Raw genomic sequence first — 21,574 nt, forward strand, 5'->3', positions numbered from 1 at the left:
AGGTTCTCCTATTTGGGAGACATCCTCTCAGCATCTACCCTGTCAAGCCCACTCATAAACTTATATGTTTTAGTAAGATTATCTATCATTCTTCTAAACTCCAATGAGCATAGGCCCAAATTGCTCAACCTTTCCTCACAAGACAACCCCTCATCCCAGGAATCAGCCTAGTGAACCTCCTCAGAGCAGCTTCCAATGCAAGCATACCCCTCCTTATGTAAGAAAACCAAAACCGTACACAGTACTCCAGGTGCAGTCTCACCAATGCCCTGTACAGTTGTAGCTTCTTTTATACTCTGCCCCTCTTGCAATAAAGGCCAACATTATATTTGACTCCCTGATTATGTGCTGTACCTTCATGCTATCGTTTTGTGATTCATGTATGAGGACAGCCAGATCCCTCTGTATTGCAGTGTTCTGCAGTCTCTTTCCATTTAAATAATATTCTGCTTTTCTATTCTACCCACCAGAGTGCACAAACTCACATTTTCCCACATTATACTCAATTTGCCAAATTTTTGCCATTCACTTAACCTAATCCCTTTGCAGATTCTCACAACTTGCTTTCCTACCTATCTTTGTATCAACAAGCTCAGTGCCTTCATCAAAGCTATTAAAATACATCATAAATAGTGGAGGTCCTGGCGCTGATCCCTGTGACATTCCCCTAGTTATGGGTTGTCAACCTGGGGACCCATGGTTGGGACCCATTTATCCCAAACCTTTGTTTCCTGTTAGCTAATCAGTTATGGGGGACTGTTCCTTTAGCCATCTTGATTCTAAGCTGTGGTACTTCATTTGTAACCCTCTCTGTCTCTCTCTCTCTCTATCCTCCTTTACAATGTTTCTTAAACCATACAAAGTTTTTGGTCACGTGTCAATTCTTCCTCTTTGGCTCAGTGTCAAGTGTTGTTTGATAATTGCCCTGTTAAGTGCCCAGGCAAAGTTTTATTACATTAAATACACACTATTCAAATTAAAGGTGTTTAATAAGTTTTATGCTTTAATTTTTGGAACTGCACTTCACAGACAAGAAATAATTAATCCATACAGAGCCAGCCTCTTATTGTGGCCTCTTGATGTTGAGGAATTTACTTGGATAAAAATTGAATAAGCGGATGTATCATTCTGTGAACATTTAGCACAGACATTTGATACATTCATAATGAAACTCCTTTGTTCCTTTTTTTAATGAAGGTGTTAAACCTATTCAAGGTAAATGCCTCTGAAGCAACAGGCAGACATTTCAGAGGAACGCGTTGTCTGCATTCTGTGGTCAGAGGCGAGGGGGCGATTCACACCCTTCACCTCAACCTACAGCTGCTCATAAATTGTTTGTGTGCCTAGTTCTAATCTGGGGTCTGATCCAATGCAGCGCCCTTTACAGTGACGTCTGTGAGTGGGGTAAGAAATGGCGAAGCTCTTCAACCAATCAAGTTGAAGGGTCCTCACTGAGAGAAGCAAAGTTTAAACCAAGAAGCATAAAGCAGGAAATGAAAGAATAGATTTAAATGAAAGTGAAAGAAAGATTGGGAAAGACAGATTGGATTAAGACAGAGAGAGAGAGTTAAGAGGCAGACAGAAAAAGTTTTAAAAAAGAATTCTTGAAAAAACATCTCCAACACTGATTAAGCTCTGAATGACTGAGCACCTACACTTGTAAAATTACATTTTGAGGGCCAGACAGGTAGTTTTGCAGTAATTATCACTTACTGCCGTTATAAATTGATTTATTCCAAAGTACATCAACCCTAACATTTTCTGGGAAGTTTAGTGGAGTACTAATGTGTAAGTACAACAAATTCATGCTATTTCATGTTCTTCAATCCCCAGCCTATGCTGAGATGCTGTTGTAGCACAGCCTGTAGTGGAGCAGGATAACTTGGACCACAACTTCTGTATTTTCGTGTTCAACTTCACATGTGCGGACCCCGGAATTTGCTGTCCAATTTACTATGTAATAACCGTGAGCACTGATAGCCTCACCACCCGTGTTAATATAAAATTTGGGCCACTAACTTCTTGCATGTCGGTACTGCACAGCCTGACTTCATCCCAGAAAGGAATGTGTGTCTGAAATCATGTGTTAGGAGCTGGCTCTTCCATAGTGAGCAAGAAAAATCTCAGTAGGGACGGCTGAGATTTTTTTCTTTAAAGTTAGAATTGTGATTAGCAGAGTGTGTTAAAATTTGCAGTTTTCTGCCACACACCATGATTGGAGTGCAGGCCGTAACTTCTCTTTTTAGAAAAAAGGAACTACTTGGAGCATAAAGAGGAATATTGGAGGATAGGAAGTATGAACAGAAGAATAGGAGTGGACTAGTGATGTATGTATCAGCTCACGACAGAAGTGACTCTGCTATTCCCACTCCACTGCCCTTCTCCTGAGCCCTGCAATCTTTTTTCACGTCAGCTGTTTATTAAGTTCTCTTTTGAAGGCCTCAATTGAATCTGCCTCCATCAGACCTTCAGGCAGTGCATTCCAGATCCTAAGCGCTCACTAAGTTCTTCCACATGTCCCCATTGCTTCTTTTGCCAAACAGCATAAATCACTGTCCTCTGGTTCTCAACCCCTCCACCAACAGGAACACTTTTCCTGCCAGCATTTTAAACAGCTCCTTCCAATCTGTTCTCAACCTTCTCTTTTACAAGGATAACGTCCCAGTAGTCTATCCATGCAACTCTCATCCATGGAGCCATTCTCGTAAACATTCCCTGCAAACTCTCAAAAGCCTTCACATCCTAGTTGAGTGTGGCACCCAGAATTGGAAGTCCCTCTCCAAATCACACACCACATAAAATGCAATTCCTTTGTCATCACTGTGTCAAAATCCTGGAACTATCTCGCAGTAATTTGGGAGTGCCTTCATCAAACAGATTGTAGCAGTACCAAAAAGGCACCCCCCTTCACCTTCCCAAAAGCAGCTCCAAAAGATGCACTGCAGGAATTCACCAAGGCTCTTTAGACAGCACCTTCCAAACCCACGACCACTACCACCTAGAAGGACAAGGGCAGCAGATAAATGGGAACACCACCTGGAAGTTCCCCTCCAAATCACTCACCATTCTGACTTGGAAATATATCGCCGTTCCTTCACTGTTGCTGGGTCAAAATCCTAGAACTCCCTTCCTAACAGCACTGTGGGTGTATCTACACCACATGGATTGCAGCTATTCAAGAAGGCAGCTCACCACCACCTTCTCAAGGGCAACTAGGGATGGGCAATAAATGCTGGCCCAGCCAGCGAAGCCCACATCCCATGAATGAAAAGAAAAAGAAGGTCAGAAGTGGGGATATTCACTGATGATTGTACAATGTTCAGCACCATTTGTGCCACATCAGTGCCAGGCAATGACCTTCACCGACAAGAGAGAATCTAACCATCGCCTCTTGGTATTCAATGGCATTACCATCACTGAATCCCCCACTATTAACATCCGGGGGTCACCATTGACCAGAAACTGAACTGGACTAGTGATATAAATCCCGTGGCGGGTAATTCACTTCCTGATCCCCCATGACCTATCCACCATCTACAAAGCGCAAGTCAGGAGTGTGATGGAATACTCTCCACTTACCTGGATGAGTGCAGATCCAACAACACTCAAGAAGCTGGACACCATCCAGGACAAAGCAGCCCATTTGATTGGTACCACATCCACAAACATTCACTCCCTCCACCACCGACACACATTCACAGCAGCATGAACCACTTAAAAGGTGCACTGCAGGAATTCACCAAGACTCCACAGACAGCATCTTCCAAACCCACGACTGCTACCAGCTAGAAGTATAAGGGCAGCAGATAAATAAGGACACCACCACCTGCAAGTGCCCCTCCAAGTTGGACACTATCCTGACTTGGAAATATCTCACTGTTCCTTCACTGTTGCTGGGTCAAAATGCTGGACCTCGCTCCCTAATAGCATTGTGGGCATATCTACACCACATGGACTGCAGTGGGTCAAGAAGGCAGCTCACCACCACCTTCTCAAGGGCAATTAAGGTGGCAAAAATTCCTGGCCCAGCCAGCAATGCCCACATCTCATGAACGAATATAAAATAAAATCACACACATAGCTTGTACTTGTAGATGATGGACACACTTTGGGGAGTCAGGAGGTGAGTTACTTGCTGCAGACTTCCCAGCCTCTGACCTGATCATGTAGCCACAGCATTTATATGGCTGGCCTAGTTAAGTTTCAGGTCAATGGTAACCCCCAGGATGTTGGACAGTGGGGGATTCAGGGATGGTAATGTCGTTGAATATCAAGGGAAGATGTTTAGACTCTGTCTTGTTCAAGATGGTCATTGCCTGGCACTTGTGTGGCATAAATGTTGCTTGCCATTTATCACTTTACAGGGAGATGGTGGTGCAGTGGTATTTTCACAGGACTAATCCAGAGATCAGGTCCATATCCAGGGAGTGCAGCTTCAAATTGCAACATAACAACTGGCAGAATTTAAATTTGATTAATAAAATTGAGAATTGAAAGCTGGTCTCAGTATTGGTGACTATGAAACTATCAACAATTCTTGTCAAAACCCATCTGCTTCACTAATATCCTTTAGGGAAGGAAATCTTCCATCCTTACCTGGCCTGGCCTCCATGTGACTCCAGGCCAACAGCAATGTGGTTGACTCTTAACTGCCCTCGGAAATGGCCTAGAGAGCCACTTAGTTCAAGGGTAATTGGTGATGGGCAACAAATGCAATGCCCACATCCCGCGAATGAATAAATTATAAAAAAGCCCGAGCCTGAATATTGTCCAGGTGTTGCTACATATGGACATGGACTGCTTCAGTATCTGATGGTGCTGAATGGTGCTGAACATTGTGCAATCATCAGCGAACATCTGTATTTTGGGGCCTTGTGGTGGAGGGAAGATCATTGATGAAGCAGCTGAAGATGGTTGGGGCTTGGACACTACCCTGAGGAACTCTTCAAGTCATGTCCTGGGACTGAGGTGATTGACCTCCAACAACCACAGCCATCTTCCTTTGTGCTAGGAATGATTCCAACCAGTGGAGAATTTTATCCAGGTTCCCAATAACTTCAGTTTTGCTGGGGATCATTGGTCCCACACTCAGTCAAATGTTGCCTTGATTTCAAGGGCAGTCACACTCATTTCACCTCTTAAGTTTAACTCTCTCATCCATGTTTGGACCGATGTTGTAATAAAGTCAGGAGCTGAGTGGCCCTGGCGGAACCCAAACTGAGTATTAGTGTTGGCTTTACCCATGGCATTCAATTCCTGAGAATCAGTAGCCAAAAAAACACACATAGGAAAGCACGATCTGGGGTAGTTTTTTTATTAATTTTCCTGAGCTACTTAAAAGCTTGGAACAATGTTTTTCATTCTATACTCCATGCACTAGATTTAATTTTACAAGATTTTTTTGCAAGATCTTTTTACATGATAACTTTTTTAAAAATGTTTCCTCAAATTATTGTTAAAGAGCCACATATATTACAATGTCTTTTAATTAAAATGCTGTTTATTTTATGAATGCAGGTGATCCAGAAACAATGATTTCCAACTTCTCATGTATTGTGTATAATCATTCATCCATGAATTGCACATGGAGAAAAGGCAGGAGAGCACCAACTGACACCCAATATATAATGTATTACAGGTAAGTGTCAAAATGTGGGCACGTAATAAATTAAAACTTCTCCAAATCTGCTGATTTTTTTAATGTTATTAATTACAAATGTTTTCCCTTTAAGTCAGGATGAGACCACGAGGCAATGCACTCATTATTTTATGGACATGCGTGGGGTGCAGGGCTGTCATGTAGACCACATTGACATCAAGGAAATTCTAATATGTGTCAAGGGATCAAGTAATTCTAGAACAATTAGACCATATTATACAAAGATTGATCCAGAAAGCTGTGGTATGAAATAGCCCTTTTCTTAATGTAGTATTTATATTTTTTGGATTGTTGTGTTTCTCAATGTATGAAAGGGTCGATTGACTGTGAATGGTTTTGTGCCTTTAACTTTCAGTGACGTACAGCCCACCAGTAAACCTTAAGGTTTTACAAAATCTTACTGTGAAATGGGACATGCCTCCAGATCAAGACTATAATAACTATTTTGAATTTGAACTGAATGTCTCAGGTTTGGATGAGGTAAAGTATATGCATCCCTTCCTTCACTCTTTTGTGTGTTGCTAACAAATGACATATTTTTAAACCCACCATTGTGTTTACAATTGAATTCCAAATTCCACGTTAAGTTTGGAAGTGACATACTCCTACCAGAAGCAAGAATCTTAAACTTAAATAAAGGCAATTACAAGGTATGAGAGGAGAACTGGCAAAGGTTGATTGGGTAAATAGGCTAAAAGGTATGGTGGTTAATATACTTTGGGAAACATTTAAAGAAATGATTCAAAATATTCAACGAAAATATATTCCATTGAAAAACAAAAACTCGGCAAGAAAGATCCATTCGCATCCTACTCAGGAAGTTAATGATATATTAGATTAAAGGCAGAGGTTTCTATGGATGCAAAGAATAGTGGATATGAACATACGAATTAAGAGCTGGAGTAGACCATTCGGTCCCTTGAGCCTGCTCCACCATTCAATAAGATCATGGCTGATATGCTTGCAACCTCAACTCCACATTCCCGCTTACCCCTGGTAACCTTCCACCCCCTTGTTCATCAAGAATCTATCCGCCTCTGCCTTAAAAATATTCACAGGCCCTGCTTCCACTGCCTTTTGAGGAAGAGAGTTCCAGACTCATGACCGTCTGCGAGAAAAAAAACTCTCCTCATCTCTGTATTAAATGGGCGACCCATTATTTTTGAAAGGTGACCCCTGGGCCAGAATCTTCGGGTCGGCGTGCGGGGGTGGGCCCTGCTCACTGACGTGTAAAATGATGCGTGGTGACGTCGGGCATGCGTCCTGACATCACCGCGCTTCATTCCGATCTTCAGTTCGGTAGGCGCACACCGGAGTCGGCCTGCCTGTCAAAGGCCTATTAAGGCCATTTAAAAACTAATTAAAAGGATTAATAGATCTGCCCATCCAACCTTAAGGTTGGCTTCGGGTAGGCAAAGAGCCCAGGCGGCCTTCGCATTTATCATGAAACCTCATCCACGGGCGGGTATTTCATGAAGGATTTTTATATCAAATGAATGTTTTCATTAAAATTCGTTGACGTGTCCCAGCTCATGTAACAGTTCACTTTTTTTTCTTTGTTTAAATATTTAATGATGAACTTAAACTCCCTGAGGCAGTTCCGTGCCTCAGGGAGATTTCTGCACTCTATCGCGCAGGACTCTACTCAGCCTCCTTCCCCCGCCCGCACAGGAAGCATTCAGCGCTCCCGGGTGCATGTCACGCTGGACGGTCCTTAATTGGCCCGCCCAGGTAAAATGGTGGTCACAGCTGGTCGTGGGTGGCGATCGGCTGCGCACCCACCCATGCCTACTCCCGCTCAGCACCCCCCCAATGGGGAGAAAGTTCTCCCTCCAGTTCTAGATTCCCCCACAAGAGGACAGACACATCTTTTCCACATCCACCCTGTCAAGACGCCTCAGGATCTTATATGTCTCAATCAAGTTGCCTCTTACTCTCTTCTAAACTCCAGTGGATACAAACCTAACCTATCCAACCTTTCCTCATAAGACAACCCGCCGAATCCAAATATTAGTCCAATAAACCTTCTTAGAACTGCTTCCAATGCATTTACATCCTTTCTTAAATAAAGATACCAATATTGTACACAGTACTCCAGATGTGGTCCCATATACAGTGCCCTGTATAACTGAAGCATAACTTCCCTACTTTTGTATTCAATTCCTCTCACAATAAACAACAACATTCTATTAGCTTTCTTGATTACTTGCTGTACCTGCACATTAACCTCTTGCATTTCATGCACTAGGACACCCAGATCCATCTGAATCTCAGAGCTCTACAACCTCTCACCATTTAGATAATAAGTTCACTTTTATCCTTCCTTCCAAAATGGACAATTTCACATTTTCCCACATTATACTCCATTTGCCAGATCTTTGCCCACACACTTACTCTATCGATATCCCTTTGTAGCCTCCTTATGTCCTCTTCACTACTTACTGTCCTACCTATCTTTGTGCCATCAGCAAATTTAGCATATCCGCGGTATTTTCATCCAAGTCTTTTATAGAAATTGTAAAAAGTTGAGGCCCCAGCACAGATCCCTGTGGCACATTACTCGCTACACCTTGCCAGCCATTTATGCCTACTTTCTGTTTTCTGTTAGCCAGCCAATCTTCTATCCATACCAATATGTTATCCCCTACATCACAAGATTTTATTTTCTGCAATAACCTTTGATGTAGCACCTTATCTAATGCCCTCTGGAAATCTAAGTACAGTATATCTATTGGTTCCCTTTTATCCACAGCATGTTACTTCTTCAAAGAACTCCAATAAATGTATTAAACATGATTCCCCTTTCAGAAAACCATGTTAACTCTGCCTGATTACCTTGAATTTATCTAAATGCCCTGCTATAACATCTTTAATAATAGTGTCCAACATTGTCCCTATGTCAAGCTAACTGGCCATCATTTCCTGCTTCTTGTCTCCCTCCCTTTTTGAATAAAGGAGTTACATGCGCTATTTTCCAATCTAATGGACCCCTTTTCTGAATCTAGGGAATTTAAGAAAATTAAAACCAGCGCATCAACTACCTCATTAGTCCCTTCTTTTAAGGCCCTAGGATGATGTCAGCCTACAGCTCCAACACTTTTCTCATTACCACTTCCCTGGTGATTGTAATTTTCCTGAGTTCCTCCCTCCCTCCCATTTCCTGATTTACAGCTATTTCTGGGATGTAAAGACTGACGCAAAATACCTGTTCAGTTCACCTGTCATTTCCTTATTTTCCATTGTTAATTCCCCAGACTCACTTTATATAGGACCAAAGCTCACTTTTTAAAATACCTATAGAAACTCTTAATATCTGTCTTTATATTTCTAGCTAGCATTTTCTCATACTCTAATTTTTCCCTCCTTATTAATCTTTTAGTCATTCTTTGCTGCTTTTTATATTCTGTCCAATCTTCTGACCTACCACCCACCTTTGCACAACGATATGCTTTTTCTTTAAGTTTTCTTTAAGTTTGTTACCATCTTTAACGGATGGTAGGTCCTTCCTTTGGAATTTTTCTTTCTCATTGGAATGTATCTATTCTGTGCATTCTGAAATATCCCCTTCCATGTCCACCACTGCATCTCTACTGACCTATCCCTTAACCTAATTTGCCAGTTCACTTTAGCTAGCTGTGCTTTCATGCTCTCATAATTGCCCTTATTTAAGTTTAAAATACTATTCTTGGACCCACGCTTCTCCCCCTCAAACTGAATGTAAAATTCAATCATATTATGATTGCTGCTACGTAAGGGCGCCTTCACTATGAGGACATTAATTTATCCTATTTCATTGCACAATACCAGGTCTAGTATATCCTACTCTTTGGTTGGCTTCAGAACCTGCTGATCTAAGGAACTATCCCAAAAACCTCCATGAATTCTTCATCTAGGCTACCTTTGCCCATCTGATTTTTCCAGTCTATCTGTGGTTTAAAATCCCCCATGATTATCGCCGTACCTTTCTGACAATCTCCCATTATTTCTTCCTTTATACTCCATCATACTGTGTGGTTACTGTTAGTGGACGTGTACACCACTCCCACAAGTGGCTCTACATCCTGGTTTCTTGAACTGAGGTCATCCCTCTCTACTGTCCTAATACTATCATTAATTAACAGAGCCAACCTTCCATCTTTTCCTAGCTTCCTGTCCTTTCTAAATGTTATGTACCCTTCAATATTCAGTTCCAAACCTATGTCATTCTTCTGCCATGGCTATCAGATCATACTTATTTATTTCTATGGGTCCAATGGGTTTTTTAATAACAATCAATCATAGTTTTTATGGCCACTAAAGATTAGCTTTATATTCCAGATTTGTTATTTGAATTTATAATCCACTAGTTACCTGGGACTTGAATCCATGTCCCTAGAGGATTAACCTGGGACTTTGGGTTACTAGTCCAGTGATATTACCACTACACCTCTAACTCCCCCACTCCACAAGGAGGATTTGGAGTGTTTTAGAAAACAGCAAAGGGCCACCAAACAGTTCTTAAGAAGGGAAAAAATAGATTATGAAAACAAACTAGTTAGGAATATAAAAACAGATTGTAAGTACATTTACAGGTATATAAAAAGGAAGAGAGTAGCTAAAGTAACTGTTGATCCCTTAGAAGTAGAGACAGGGTAAATTATGGGGAATGAGGAAATGGAAAAGACATGGAACAAATATTTTCGCTGGAGTTTTCTAGTCAGGCCTATTGCGGGAACTGTCGCGGGCGGGGCAGAAAATTTGACAGACCAGTCAAAGGTCCGTTGAGTTCAAGTGGGAATTTCCAGTTCCATGGAGTTGTGGATGCTCCATCATTGAGTAAATTTAAGGCTGACCTAGACAGATTTTAGTCTCTCAGGGAATCAAAGGATGTGGGGAGTGGGCAGGAAAGAGAAAATGAAGCCCCAGATGAGCCATGATCGTATTGAATGGCGGAGCAGGCTCAACAGCCCGCTTGATCTTCTCCTGCTCCTATCTCTTGTGTTCAGACTTTTTAAGTAGGGACTATAAGTATAATGCCTGTATTGCATAAAAGTAGAGCTGATTTCACAACATGAGTGCCAAAATTATATTACTTGCATGACTAAAAGTCTGAAATATGAGAGATTGTACTTGGTACTGCATCATATGCAAAGGAAGTCCAAATATTCTGGCCATTGATCTTAGGATCTTAGTAGGTAAGATGCACTATCCTCTCTATTTATTTCTCCAATCGCTATTACCAAAGAGTAATCTTCCACAGAATCTCATAAATTAGAATTACATTAAATTTTCCAGCAAAGAAACAGGCCATTCTGCCCCGTAGCTTCAATACCAGTCTTTACACTCCTCATGAACCTTTTCCGACCTTACTTCACTTCACTTTATCAACTTTAGCATCTATTCCTTTCTCACTTGTGTACTTATCTAGCATTACCCTCATTGCATCTATGTTATTCTCCCAGTCATAACTCCGGGGAAAACTCCCTCAGGGGAATGGTTGTTTCCAGCCGTTTGTGCAATTTCCCTCATAAACTCTTCCCTCCCTTCTTGCAGGAGACCGATAGAACCCCAATGGGATTTCAGAGCCAATTTCTTATTTCTTCTAAGAAAGAATTAGGGAAGGCCTACACAAATAGAATCCACTATAGAATCACCAGTACATAAGGAAGCCATTTGGCCCATCATGTCTATTCTGGCTCTTTGAAAGAGCTATTCGATTGGTCCCATTCCCTGCTCCTTCCCCGTAGACTTTCAAGTATGCCTACAATTCCCTTTTGAAGGTTACTGTTGAATCTGCTTCCAAGATTTCTTTCAGGCAGATCATTCCAGATCACCATAGCTCGCTGCGTAAAAAAGGAAAATGCCTCTCATCTCTCCTCTGGTTTCTTTATAAGGCATTTCAGTGCACAAAGTCTGCATCACTAACTGTTTTGTTTTAGCTTTTAATTACCGTTGATGAACCAAAGTATGTTCTTGTAAACATCAACCCAACAAAACGTTACTCAGTGAAAGTAAGGATGAGATCAAAATATTGCCAGGAGGCTAAGATCTGGAATAACTGGAGTAACTGGAGCAATGAGGATTTCATTGGTGAGTTTTCTGTATTTTTCTTTTCTTGAACCTTTGCTCATCGTTATGACCATTGAGGCATATTGATTTCTCACAGTTCCTATTTTGTGGCATGGATTGAATATTTTTGAAACCTGTAAGTTTCCCGTAACTGCTGCCAGTGAGGATGTGGGCAGGTTTTCTCAACCAGCTCGTATTTCAGCTTGAATGTGGTGTTAGTGAGATGAAAATGAGAATAAATTAACTTACTGTTGATTTTTTTTCCCCCCACCCCTCCCACTCCTGAAGCCTGCCTAAAGTGATTTGGGAGAAGGCCTGGATGTAGCCAGCCTAGGTTTCTGAAGGAAATAGACAGGAACCTTATTATCCTGCACAAAATGGCATTGTGAGATGCGGTGCCTCTTTTCCTCTGTCTTCTGAGTTTCATTCTCCTGTGCAGACAAGACCACTGAGTTTTTTTTTATTAGGGGAGGTTGCCAGGTTGAAGAAGTCAATGATTAATTCACGAAAGAGTAAAGCACAGAATCATTCAGCAGAGTGGGAGGCCATTTGGCCCATCGTGGCTATGCTGGCTCTTTGAAAGGGTTATCCAATTAGTCCCACAGCCACTGCACTTTCTCCAGAATGCATTTAGAAACAAACTGCTTTAACTCTGGTTTATCTAAGAAGCATTTCTCTGAAAGGACATAGATATATCTTGCTTTAAAAAAAAAATGGATAGCAAATAAAACTGGGTCACCAGTGTATGTTGAATTTTAAATGCTGACCCATAATGTAGTAATGATTATTCATGAACAATTAATTAGCTCTGGGTTATGCGCTAGATTATGTTTACTTTTTTTAAAAGATGCTCGTTTTTGAGAATTCCATTGACAATGTTCCTTCATGGAGAGATGTAAATTTTCCATTTCGTTAGTCAGATGTGTCTATTTACAGACTCAAACAAAAACAAAATACAGCTGGAAATCTGAATTAACAACAGCAAATACTGACAACACTCAGCAGGTCAGACAACATCACTCTCACCTCTGAGCCAGAAGATTCTGCATTTGAGTCCCTTTCCAGGGGCTTGAGCACAAAAATCTAGACTGACATTCCAGCTAAGGGATTGCTGCACTGCAGGAGGTGACATCATTTGAATGAGATGTTAAACCCTGTCTGCTCTCTCAAGTGGACAGAAAAGATCAGCAATAAATGTCGCCTATCCCTAATTGCCCTTGAGAAGGTGGTGGTGAACTGCCTTCTTGAACCGCTGCATGTGGTGTTGTGTACCTATGTGTGACATAGGTACAACCACAGTCCTGTTAGGGAGGGCGTTCCAGGATTTTGACCCAACGACAGTGAAGGAATGTCGGTATATTTCCAAGTCAGGATGGTGAGTGGCTTGGAGGGGAACTTTTAGGTGGTGGGGTTCCCATATATCTGCTGCCCTTAATGAAACTAGGCCTGGAAATCTGGTTATGAGAAATTAGTGTTCAGTCCTTGCACACCACATACACTGCACATACCAAATGAGGGTGCCATCTGATTTCTAAGACCATACCTTTGAATATGGAGGTCTTGTGGTGCAGTGGGTGGTGCCCCCACCTCTAAGCCAGAAGCTCTGTGTTCAAGTCCCTCTCCAGGACCTGATGGCCCAGGAAGGTACATTCATAATGCGGCCAAACAGTTTGCATATCAACTTGTAAATCCTTCCAACATATGCCAATGGCGAGCAGTAAGATTCTTGGTCAGCCATGCGGTGGAAACAAATCGGATCCTCCACCATCACTCTCCACAGCTCCAGACTACAACATGCACATAGAAGTGCATGTTGCCACAGCAACTCGGACTCCTTGTGGGGGGACAGGTTGGCTCAGTGGGTTGGACGGCTGGTGTTGATTAGATTGGTGCCCACAGCACCGGGTTCCATCCTTGTTCTGGCTGGGGTGGATTCAGGATCTGCCTTCTTACCCTACCTGTGGTGGAGGACGTGGTTCTGTGTGTCAGAACGGCCTTCAGGCAGAGAATACAAGATGACGACCTTGGAATGCGTTCATGCTGATCGATTTGACAATATATCACATTGCAACTTCTTTTTAATCAATTTCCATAATTTTTGAAACAATGATTAACATTTATGACCTATAATAACCGCCTTGTTTATTTACAGAACCAACCCAGTCGTTTAATTCATTTTGGGTATTGATTGTATTGGTCATTATCGTAACGCTGGCACTGTTGCTTCTACTGTTTGCAATGAGAAGGTAATTCTCCATGCAGAGGTTAACTGAGTTATAACTAGTGTTGGGGTTCTCCCGGCTCCTGTCCTGATGCACTGACTGGCATCGAGGCTCAGCTCCAGACCATTTCAGCTGCCCTGCGGTGCCTTGTTAAAAGTCAAGACCCCTGAAATTCACAGGGTTTCTCCCAATCTCCTGCCACAGCTTTGTTGTGAGACCAGGAGAGCCCTCCGAAAAGCAGCTGAACTGGAAACTTACGCTATTCGCCTGTGGGGGTTGGGTTGGGTGGTGCTCACCAATCTCCTGCTAAATCACAGCAGGAAATATAACTGCAGACCTTTCTTCTGTCTTTTGTTCTTTTCCTTTCTCTTTCTTTCCTTCTTTCTTTTTCTCTCTCTCTGTCTCGCATGTTCTCATCTCACTACTTTCTTCTGAAGATAGGCAAAATCAGTTGCAGATAATGTTACCTTTTTCTTACGTTTGGAGACCAAAAATTATGATTGACACAATCCCACACTAAATCCAACACTTATGTTGAGAATTTTAAATAAAACAGTTTCAATTAAATCAGACAGATGGTCAATCTGAGATGACTATAGGTCACTTAGGATCTTCCTGCTTGGTTGATAAGCACACAGTCAAAAATTAAGTCAGACAGTTACTCATCAGTGGTCAATCTGAGATGACTGTAGGTCACTTCAAAGTGATTTTTGACCAAACGCTTCCTGCTTGGTTTACTGGGACCAATCCCATTGATAAGTATACAGTTAAAAATTAAATCAGGCTATTACTTCTCAGTGGTGAATTTAAGATGATGATAGGTCGCTAAGGAGCGATCTTTGACTAAGTTCTTCCCACTTGCTTCACCAGGACACTTCTCTTCAACATGTATCTTGCCTTCTTTCTGGAGAACTCTCCTTTGGGACAAAGCTCCTGTCTTCCTTCTTGAGCACTCCTGTGTGGGACTTTTTCAGGGGTTTACACACAGAACACAATGTGTGAAAGCCTCAACCCTGGTCGGCATTCCATTTCCTAACCCAGGGTCACTGAGGCCAATGATAGCGACACTGCATAAAAACCTGAGCTAAGGCTCCCATTCAGAAAATTCTGATCTTATTTAAAATAATACTATAGAAATCACAATGGTAAAGCTAATGCAAAGTCTTCCCATTGGGGTGGTGTATAAATCATATTATTTTCACTTGCATTTTAGATTTGTTTTAATGCACAGAAATGTAGATTTTGACTTGGTGGGATAGTGTATAACGGGTGATAAGGAGTTGGCATTTATTTTACAGCTTTCCCATTGACTTCAATGGAAATACTAATAGGGAGAGACCTGCAACAGGCTACTGATCTGATATCACAGGTTCTTCACTATCGCACAAAGCCACAATCTACCCCAAACGCTCTTCTGTATTTCTATGTAAAATAATGCAAAGCTAATGTGGATTTCATTAATGTGTTTAACATTGCTTAGGTGCAAAGTGTTGGAAACTGTATTCAAACCAATCCCCGATCCTCAAAAGAAGTACAAAACATTGTTTGAGGAATACAACGGTGATTTCCAGGTCAGCATACACTAATGAAATGCTTCATGGTCAGAAATTCAAATATTCATCGCCTGATTATTTGTATCTAATGTAGCATTTTGTGTTTTGCATGGAATGGAAAACTCAATTTTAGAAGTAATTCCTCCTCAGGCATGCAATATAAAAAAAAAACATTTTTACAGGTAATGAGTTTCAAATTTGAGTGCCCTCACCTGGAAGTGGAAGGTGTTATATCAAGACTTGTTCTTTCTCACTCTGTGTCTCATCTGAGAATGAGTACTGATCCTGTCTGATGATCCAAGTGCCAGAGAGCCTCAGGGTTCAAACATTTCATTACTCAAGGTCAACAAAACAGAAATAACACAACTGGGGAATCAGAGTTTATGGAGTAAACATTTGTCTTTACTGTATGCATGGTAATCTGGTACAGCAGGTCCCCCACTAGTTATAGACCCTGCCCAGTTTACATCTCATTGATCAGCTATTAGGATGCATTGATAATCAAGGAGGGTTGACTAATTGGATGAGATGGGAGACGAAGTGTAGGTTCACCCAAACTATATTTAAGTTTCTCTATGGAGGGCTAGAGGAGTGTTTTATTGGTTTCTGGTGAACAAGGATATAGAGACACTCACATCAAAATTGGAGGCATGTCACCAGTTTCAAGCCAAATCATTATTAGGTGCTGAATACTGTAAAAAAAGACCTGATGGAATATGAGCTGATTGAATCGGAAGGAAAATCTATTCTGAATAAAAACAGAAAATGCTGGAGGGCTATGGGGGAAGGCACCGGAGTGCCACTGGCTGAATTTCTCCTTCAGAGAGCCAGCACAGATGCAACTGGTTGAATAGCCTTCTGTGTTGTAACCATTCTATGATTCTCTGATTCAAAGAGCCTGCACAGGCATGATGGACCTGCCCCATTGCAGTATCATTTTATGACTCTATGGTAACTAAAGCAAACCAAAACCATTAATATTAAATTGGGCTTTTCTTTCCTCAACAGAATTGGATCAACTGTCAGATACCAATCTCAAAAGCTGATGAGTGCTATCCAGTTGTCATTGAAGAAAGTCCCAAGGCTGAAGCATGAATGAAGAAAATTTCATCACAAAAAATCTTTGCACCTGGTAGATTGCCATAAACCTGTGTGTACACAAACCAATGTTCAGGATGCTTCACTTCACCCATGCCTTATCTATTAAAAACTGCTAGTTATTGTCAGTCAAGGTTTCCACATCTCTCAGGATCAGTTCTGAAGCAGCGTCACTGACCAGGAATGTTGGGATAAATTTTCCCAGCCCCATGGTGGTGGGCTGGAGATGAGTAAGGTGGGAAAATAGTATGGAGATGCAGTGGGATGCAGTCTTCTCAGGGGTGGCCTGGGAATTGGATTGGCTGCCTGAACCATGGAGGTGCAGCCAATCTGCATATTTAAGGCCACAGTGGGGGCAATTTAGAAGGGCGCTTTTGCTGGTAGAGCAGCCACTAACCACTAACCCTCCCCCCTTCCCCCCCCACAATTTAGTGGAGGTGGCCTTCCTGCTGCAATCCAGGGAGACCATCGGAGCTGGAGGCTCCATGCTGGGTATAGGGTCTACATGCGCAGGAGGCCGTAATCGTGGCTGAGACAGGTGCAACTGAGGGGTTTCCCATTTGCATAGATTTGTCACTTTTCAATATTTCATGTGCAGGCCAGCAAAGGCACCTCCATGTTGGTTCACCCTCACAGTCTCCGATCTGCATCAGCAGCACCTGCCTCTCTTGGTAGGGCTGCCGAGATGTCAGCCCTCTGATTGGGCCGGCAGCCTTTAACTCCGGCTCAAAATCCTTAATTGAGTGGCAAACTTGGAGGCAACTAATTAGGAGACTGCTTCTGGGAATGTTGCTGATCTGATCCGACTCTCGGCAAGTGAGGACCCCCATTTGCTCCTGACAGCAGGGTTTTGCCCATTAACTCTGTATCTCCCTCCATAGGTGCTGCCAGAGTGCTGAGTATTTCTAGAATTTTCTGCTTTATTGCAACCTATTCTGTTGTACTTAACTTCAATTCCCACAAACCTCCCCACCACCCTCAGCCCCCGACCTTAAATATGGAGCTGTTTCTAGCAATGGGTGTGCATTTTGTCAAAATATAGCTTCATTTTGTTTTTTTATGTTTGCTGAACTCTGCTGTCTCTATCTTACTTTGTCAATGGGGAAAATGTGATTAGGTAAGGAAATGATGAAAATTCTGAACAATGTGAAAGTAATTCTAAATGCTTTTAAACTTTATTTTACTGACCATTTGCATAGTTTCTTGTGAGCTGTGTTATTGCTCTGTAAATCTGAAAAACATCGCGGATTGACAAAGCCCCCACGACCAGATGGTTTCCAATGCAGGGATTTGATAGACATAGATGAGAATATTGCAGATTCCCTAACTATGTTCTTTGACAGCTCTATCGATTCAGGAATCAATACTGCAAATTCTACTATTGATGATAGGCGAGAGGGGATTAGCAGGGAATTTTAGGTCAGTGAGCCTAACATCTGTTGTTAAGAAGTTACTAGATTCTATAATAAGGATGGAGTGACTCAACACATTGGGACCCAGTATAGACTTGTTAATAGCGGACTGCTTAACATCTTCGTCCGCTATTTTAATGGTGGTGTTCATTTTCATTAGCGCACTGAGGTTGCTGAAATAGAGGATAAAATAAATTCAGACTAATACTTTGAAGTGTTTTCCTGCTAATAACGTAATTAGCGCTTTCCACACCATAGAATCTGACTGGACTTCCCCTTTTTGTTGCTTTTTTCACATCATGTGGGAAAATTTTAATGCAACAGCTGTTTCTGTGCAAAGGTCTTGAGCAGATGTGGAAATGTGTTGGCATGTGTGAAGCAGATCACTGCTACAACAAGAAGTCATTTTTAAGCTAAATAGCCTGATGGTGGTTACCTAGTCCAGCCTAGCTCAAACATTATTACCATTTTTAATTCAAGTGTTTTTTTTTAAAAGCAGCCTCGCAGCTATCAGGTGGAGAAATGTGCAAAGAATTCGGGGATGTACGTTGTTTTAACGACTACTGTCTGTGATTCATGAGACTGTCACACTGTATTAAAGATTTTAATTTTTCAAAACCTAAAATGATCTGTGTGTGTTTTAGTTTCTTACATTAAGCAAATAGCCATGTGGTAAAATTAAATTGTCTAAATGAGTTTGAATTGTACATGATAAGTGATCCCAGGTATTGATTTGTATAGAGAGGCTGATACACATGTATCCTGATGTTTTTTTTAATTAAAGTTTGCCCGTAGGGGGTCATTTTGTGATTTTGCAGTTGATGTTCCTGAGCTGTGGCATTCCGTGTTGTGAAGGGAATGAGATTCCCATATATAGGTGGAGGACAATTCATCTGGCTTGAGGGGGAATAGAGGGTTACAATGACCTATTTAGATGAGGAAAGATGGGAGGAGGGGTGAGTGGAGCACAAATACCAGCATGGACTGGTTGGGCCGAATAGCCTGTCTCTGTACTATATATCCAATGTAACCCTCTGTGTCTCCACTATTTAACCTGTAAGGGAAAGGATCATTGCTGAATCCATTTGAAATGATGGATAAACAAATGGAAGTTATTTCCTTCATCTTGCTTTCAGCTCCAGCTGTGTACATGAACACAATCTGATATGTAGATATTTATAGGCTGTGCACTGGAAGATGGGTGGTGGGGAGGAACGTAAATTATGTCACAGTTATTGGTGTTACTCTGAACTTTTCTCCCTTCCTTCTCTTAAACTCAAAATAGGAAGGCCTGAATTTTCTTCCTGTTTGTGGTGGACGGGTCCTAACACCAACCATCATGAAACTACCAGGCTCACTATGATTTTCCCTCACAACAATCACGAGCCATTGAATGTATTTTGGTGACCAGGAAATCAGCTTTTGTTGACTTACAGCTGCTGGGAGGCAATGAAAGTACAGTCCTAATGCAGTCTTTAAAAGACTGGACCCAGTGTTTCTCACGTGTCGGTGCAGACTCGATGGGCTGAAGGGCCTCTTCTGCACTGCGTGATTCTGTGAGTCTGTGATTCAGTCAAAGGGAACATACAAACATGCGAACTAGGGGCAGGAGTAGGCCACTTGGCCCCTTGAGCCTGCTCCACCATTCAATAAGGCCATGGCTGATCTGAATGTCACCTGAACCCCACATCCCTGCCTACCCCCGATAACCTTTCACCTCCTTGTTTAGCAAGAAACTATCTACCTCTGTCTTAAAAATATTCAAAGGCTCTGCTTCCGTCGCCTTTTGATGAAGTGCGTTCCAAAGACTCACAACCCTCCGAGGGAAAAAAATTCTCCTCATCACTTCTCAGCCACAAGGCAGGAGGAACGGCAGCCTTGGGGCAATAAGCAGCTGATATGGCCCTAGGTTCACCCATGAATCTGTGGAAATATTTCTGGTAGAAGTGAGGACCTGGGGAGACTGATGATCTCCGAGGGCCACAAGTTCCATAGGGGACCTGTGCAGTCTTGTCTGGAGGGAGATGGCAGAATGGTTAACGTAGGCTTCACCAAACCAAGAATTGCCACATGGTGCAGAAAAGGGCTCAATAACCTCACAATAGTAGCTAAGGTAAGTCGAGCCCCTGGTAACAATACACACCCTCTATCAGTGTTACAGGTTCACTTAACTTTTTTCCCTACGATACTCTTTCTCAGCGTCTGGTGTCAGAGAAACTTATTCTGTTAAGTGTGATATTTCCAAATACTCACGCACCTTTATTACCCAAAGCATCCCACTTCCCTGCCACAACGGTTTCTGCTGGCCAACAGAGAAGCTTCTTTTAAAGAGCCATGAAATGTTAATTTCTCATCAGGAAATTCTCGACCTCATCTGGGGCAAATCAGTGCCGCTTGTCAGGAATGGTTCAGTGACGCATGTCCAAAGTGCTGGAGGTCGTCGGCCTCTGACTGCTCGTCGGCTCTCTGAAGGGGGACTTCCTGTCCCTGAGGGCTGGAAATCCTGCCTCTAGTATGTTAAAGCCCAACTGGCCATTAAATGGCTGTGGGGCAGCTAGTGTTCCCCTTACCAGTAACCCCCACCCCACTCCTGGTGACACTGAAAGGTAATGGGGAGCTGCCCAGTCTCTGATTGGTCAGCAGATCTCAGAATTTCCATCCCTGGGGTCCTAAATCCCAGGCAAGGCCCACCGCTGAGCAGTTAAATTAACATGTCAGGCCTTCCCCAATGGAGGCAAACATGGGGATCTTGCTGGCTCTTCAGCAAGACAGGAAAGGCCTCCATCACCTGAATGAAATTCCATCCTCCGTTTCTCATCTCTATAGAGGCTGCCAGACCTGCTGAGCGTTTCCAGCACTTCCTTTTTATTATTAAAGCAATTGAAAGGTCATGTCAGTCAGAAACGCTACTGCAGCCTAGTCTCTAGTTGATTATGGATTGAGAAATCCATGGTCATAACTTTACTTTCCCCTGTTGGCAGGTTTGTAGGCAGGTCGAGGGTGAGTGTAAAATTTCTCAGCATGGCCTTCCTGCTGGGTTCCCGTCCACCTTGGCCTCTCCACAATTTTACACTTGGATGGGTGAGGCCTAGGCCAACACGCCTGCCCTTACATCAGTTGAGGCCCTTAGGTGGGCTATTATTGACCACTTAAGGGTCGTTTCCCACCAGCCTCAATGTTCAGGCTAGCGGGAGGAGTTCAGGGACAGGGGCTGCCCGAAAATGAACCAGGTTCAGGACTCCAGCAGGAAGCAGGGAGGGGGCACCTCCATCAGCAGCCCCCCCCCCTTTTTAACATCGGGCTCCCGCTCAAAAGGCCTAACTCCTGCAGGGATTCCGCTCCCCCCCACCACCGCCACATCCCCCAGGCCTCTCTGCCAACAGCCCTGCACCCCTCTCTGCCCACATCTGTGCCTCATCTCCCCACCCCGCCCTGAGACGACCCCCCCCCACACTTACCCAGTCCTGGACTTAGGCTCTGGGGATTCCACGCAGTCCCACTCCTGTCCGCTGAATCTTCTGGTTGTCTCGGGACAAGAGAGCTGCAGGCCAATCGGATTGGCTAGCGGCTCTCGGAGTCGGA

The 21,574-nt window shown here is 42.8% G+C and overlaps 1 protein-coding gene across 2 annotated transcripts in view; it reads left to right on the top strand.

Moving 5' to 3' along the window:
• LOC144682607 (interleukin-13 receptor subunit alpha-2-like) overlaps positions 1-18,617 on the top strand; it is a 62,930-nt gene extending 44,313 nt beyond the window's left edge. Inside the window, exons 5-11 of one of the 2 annotated variants that reach the window (XM_078545098.1) lie at positions 5,518-5,638; positions 5,733-5,902; positions 6,015-6,139; positions 11,578-11,728; positions 13,860-13,953; positions 15,410-15,500; positions 16,491-18,617. In XM_078545098.1, the coding sequence (XP_078401224.1) occupies positions 5,518-5,638; positions 5,733-5,902; positions 6,015-6,139; positions 11,578-11,728; positions 13,860-13,953; positions 15,410-15,500; positions 16,491-16,577 (839 nt within the window). In that variant the 3' untranslated portion in view covers positions 16,578-18,617. The remainder of the gene's footprint in view (positions 1-5,517; positions 5,639-5,732; positions 5,903-6,014; positions 6,140-11,577; positions 11,729-13,859; positions 13,954-15,409; positions 15,501-16,490) is intronic. The other variant, XM_078545099.1, reaches the window with a different exon arrangement.
• Positions 18,618-21,574: the final 2,957 nt, after the last annotated feature.

Source organism: Cetorhinus maximus, chromosome 7 (assembly GCF_964194155.1).
Source record: "Cetorhinus maximus chromosome 7, sCetMax3.hap1.1, whole genome shotgun sequence".
Taxonomy (NCBI): Eukaryota; Metazoa; Chordata; class Chondrichthyes; order Lamniformes; family Cetorhinidae; genus Cetorhinus; species Cetorhinus maximus.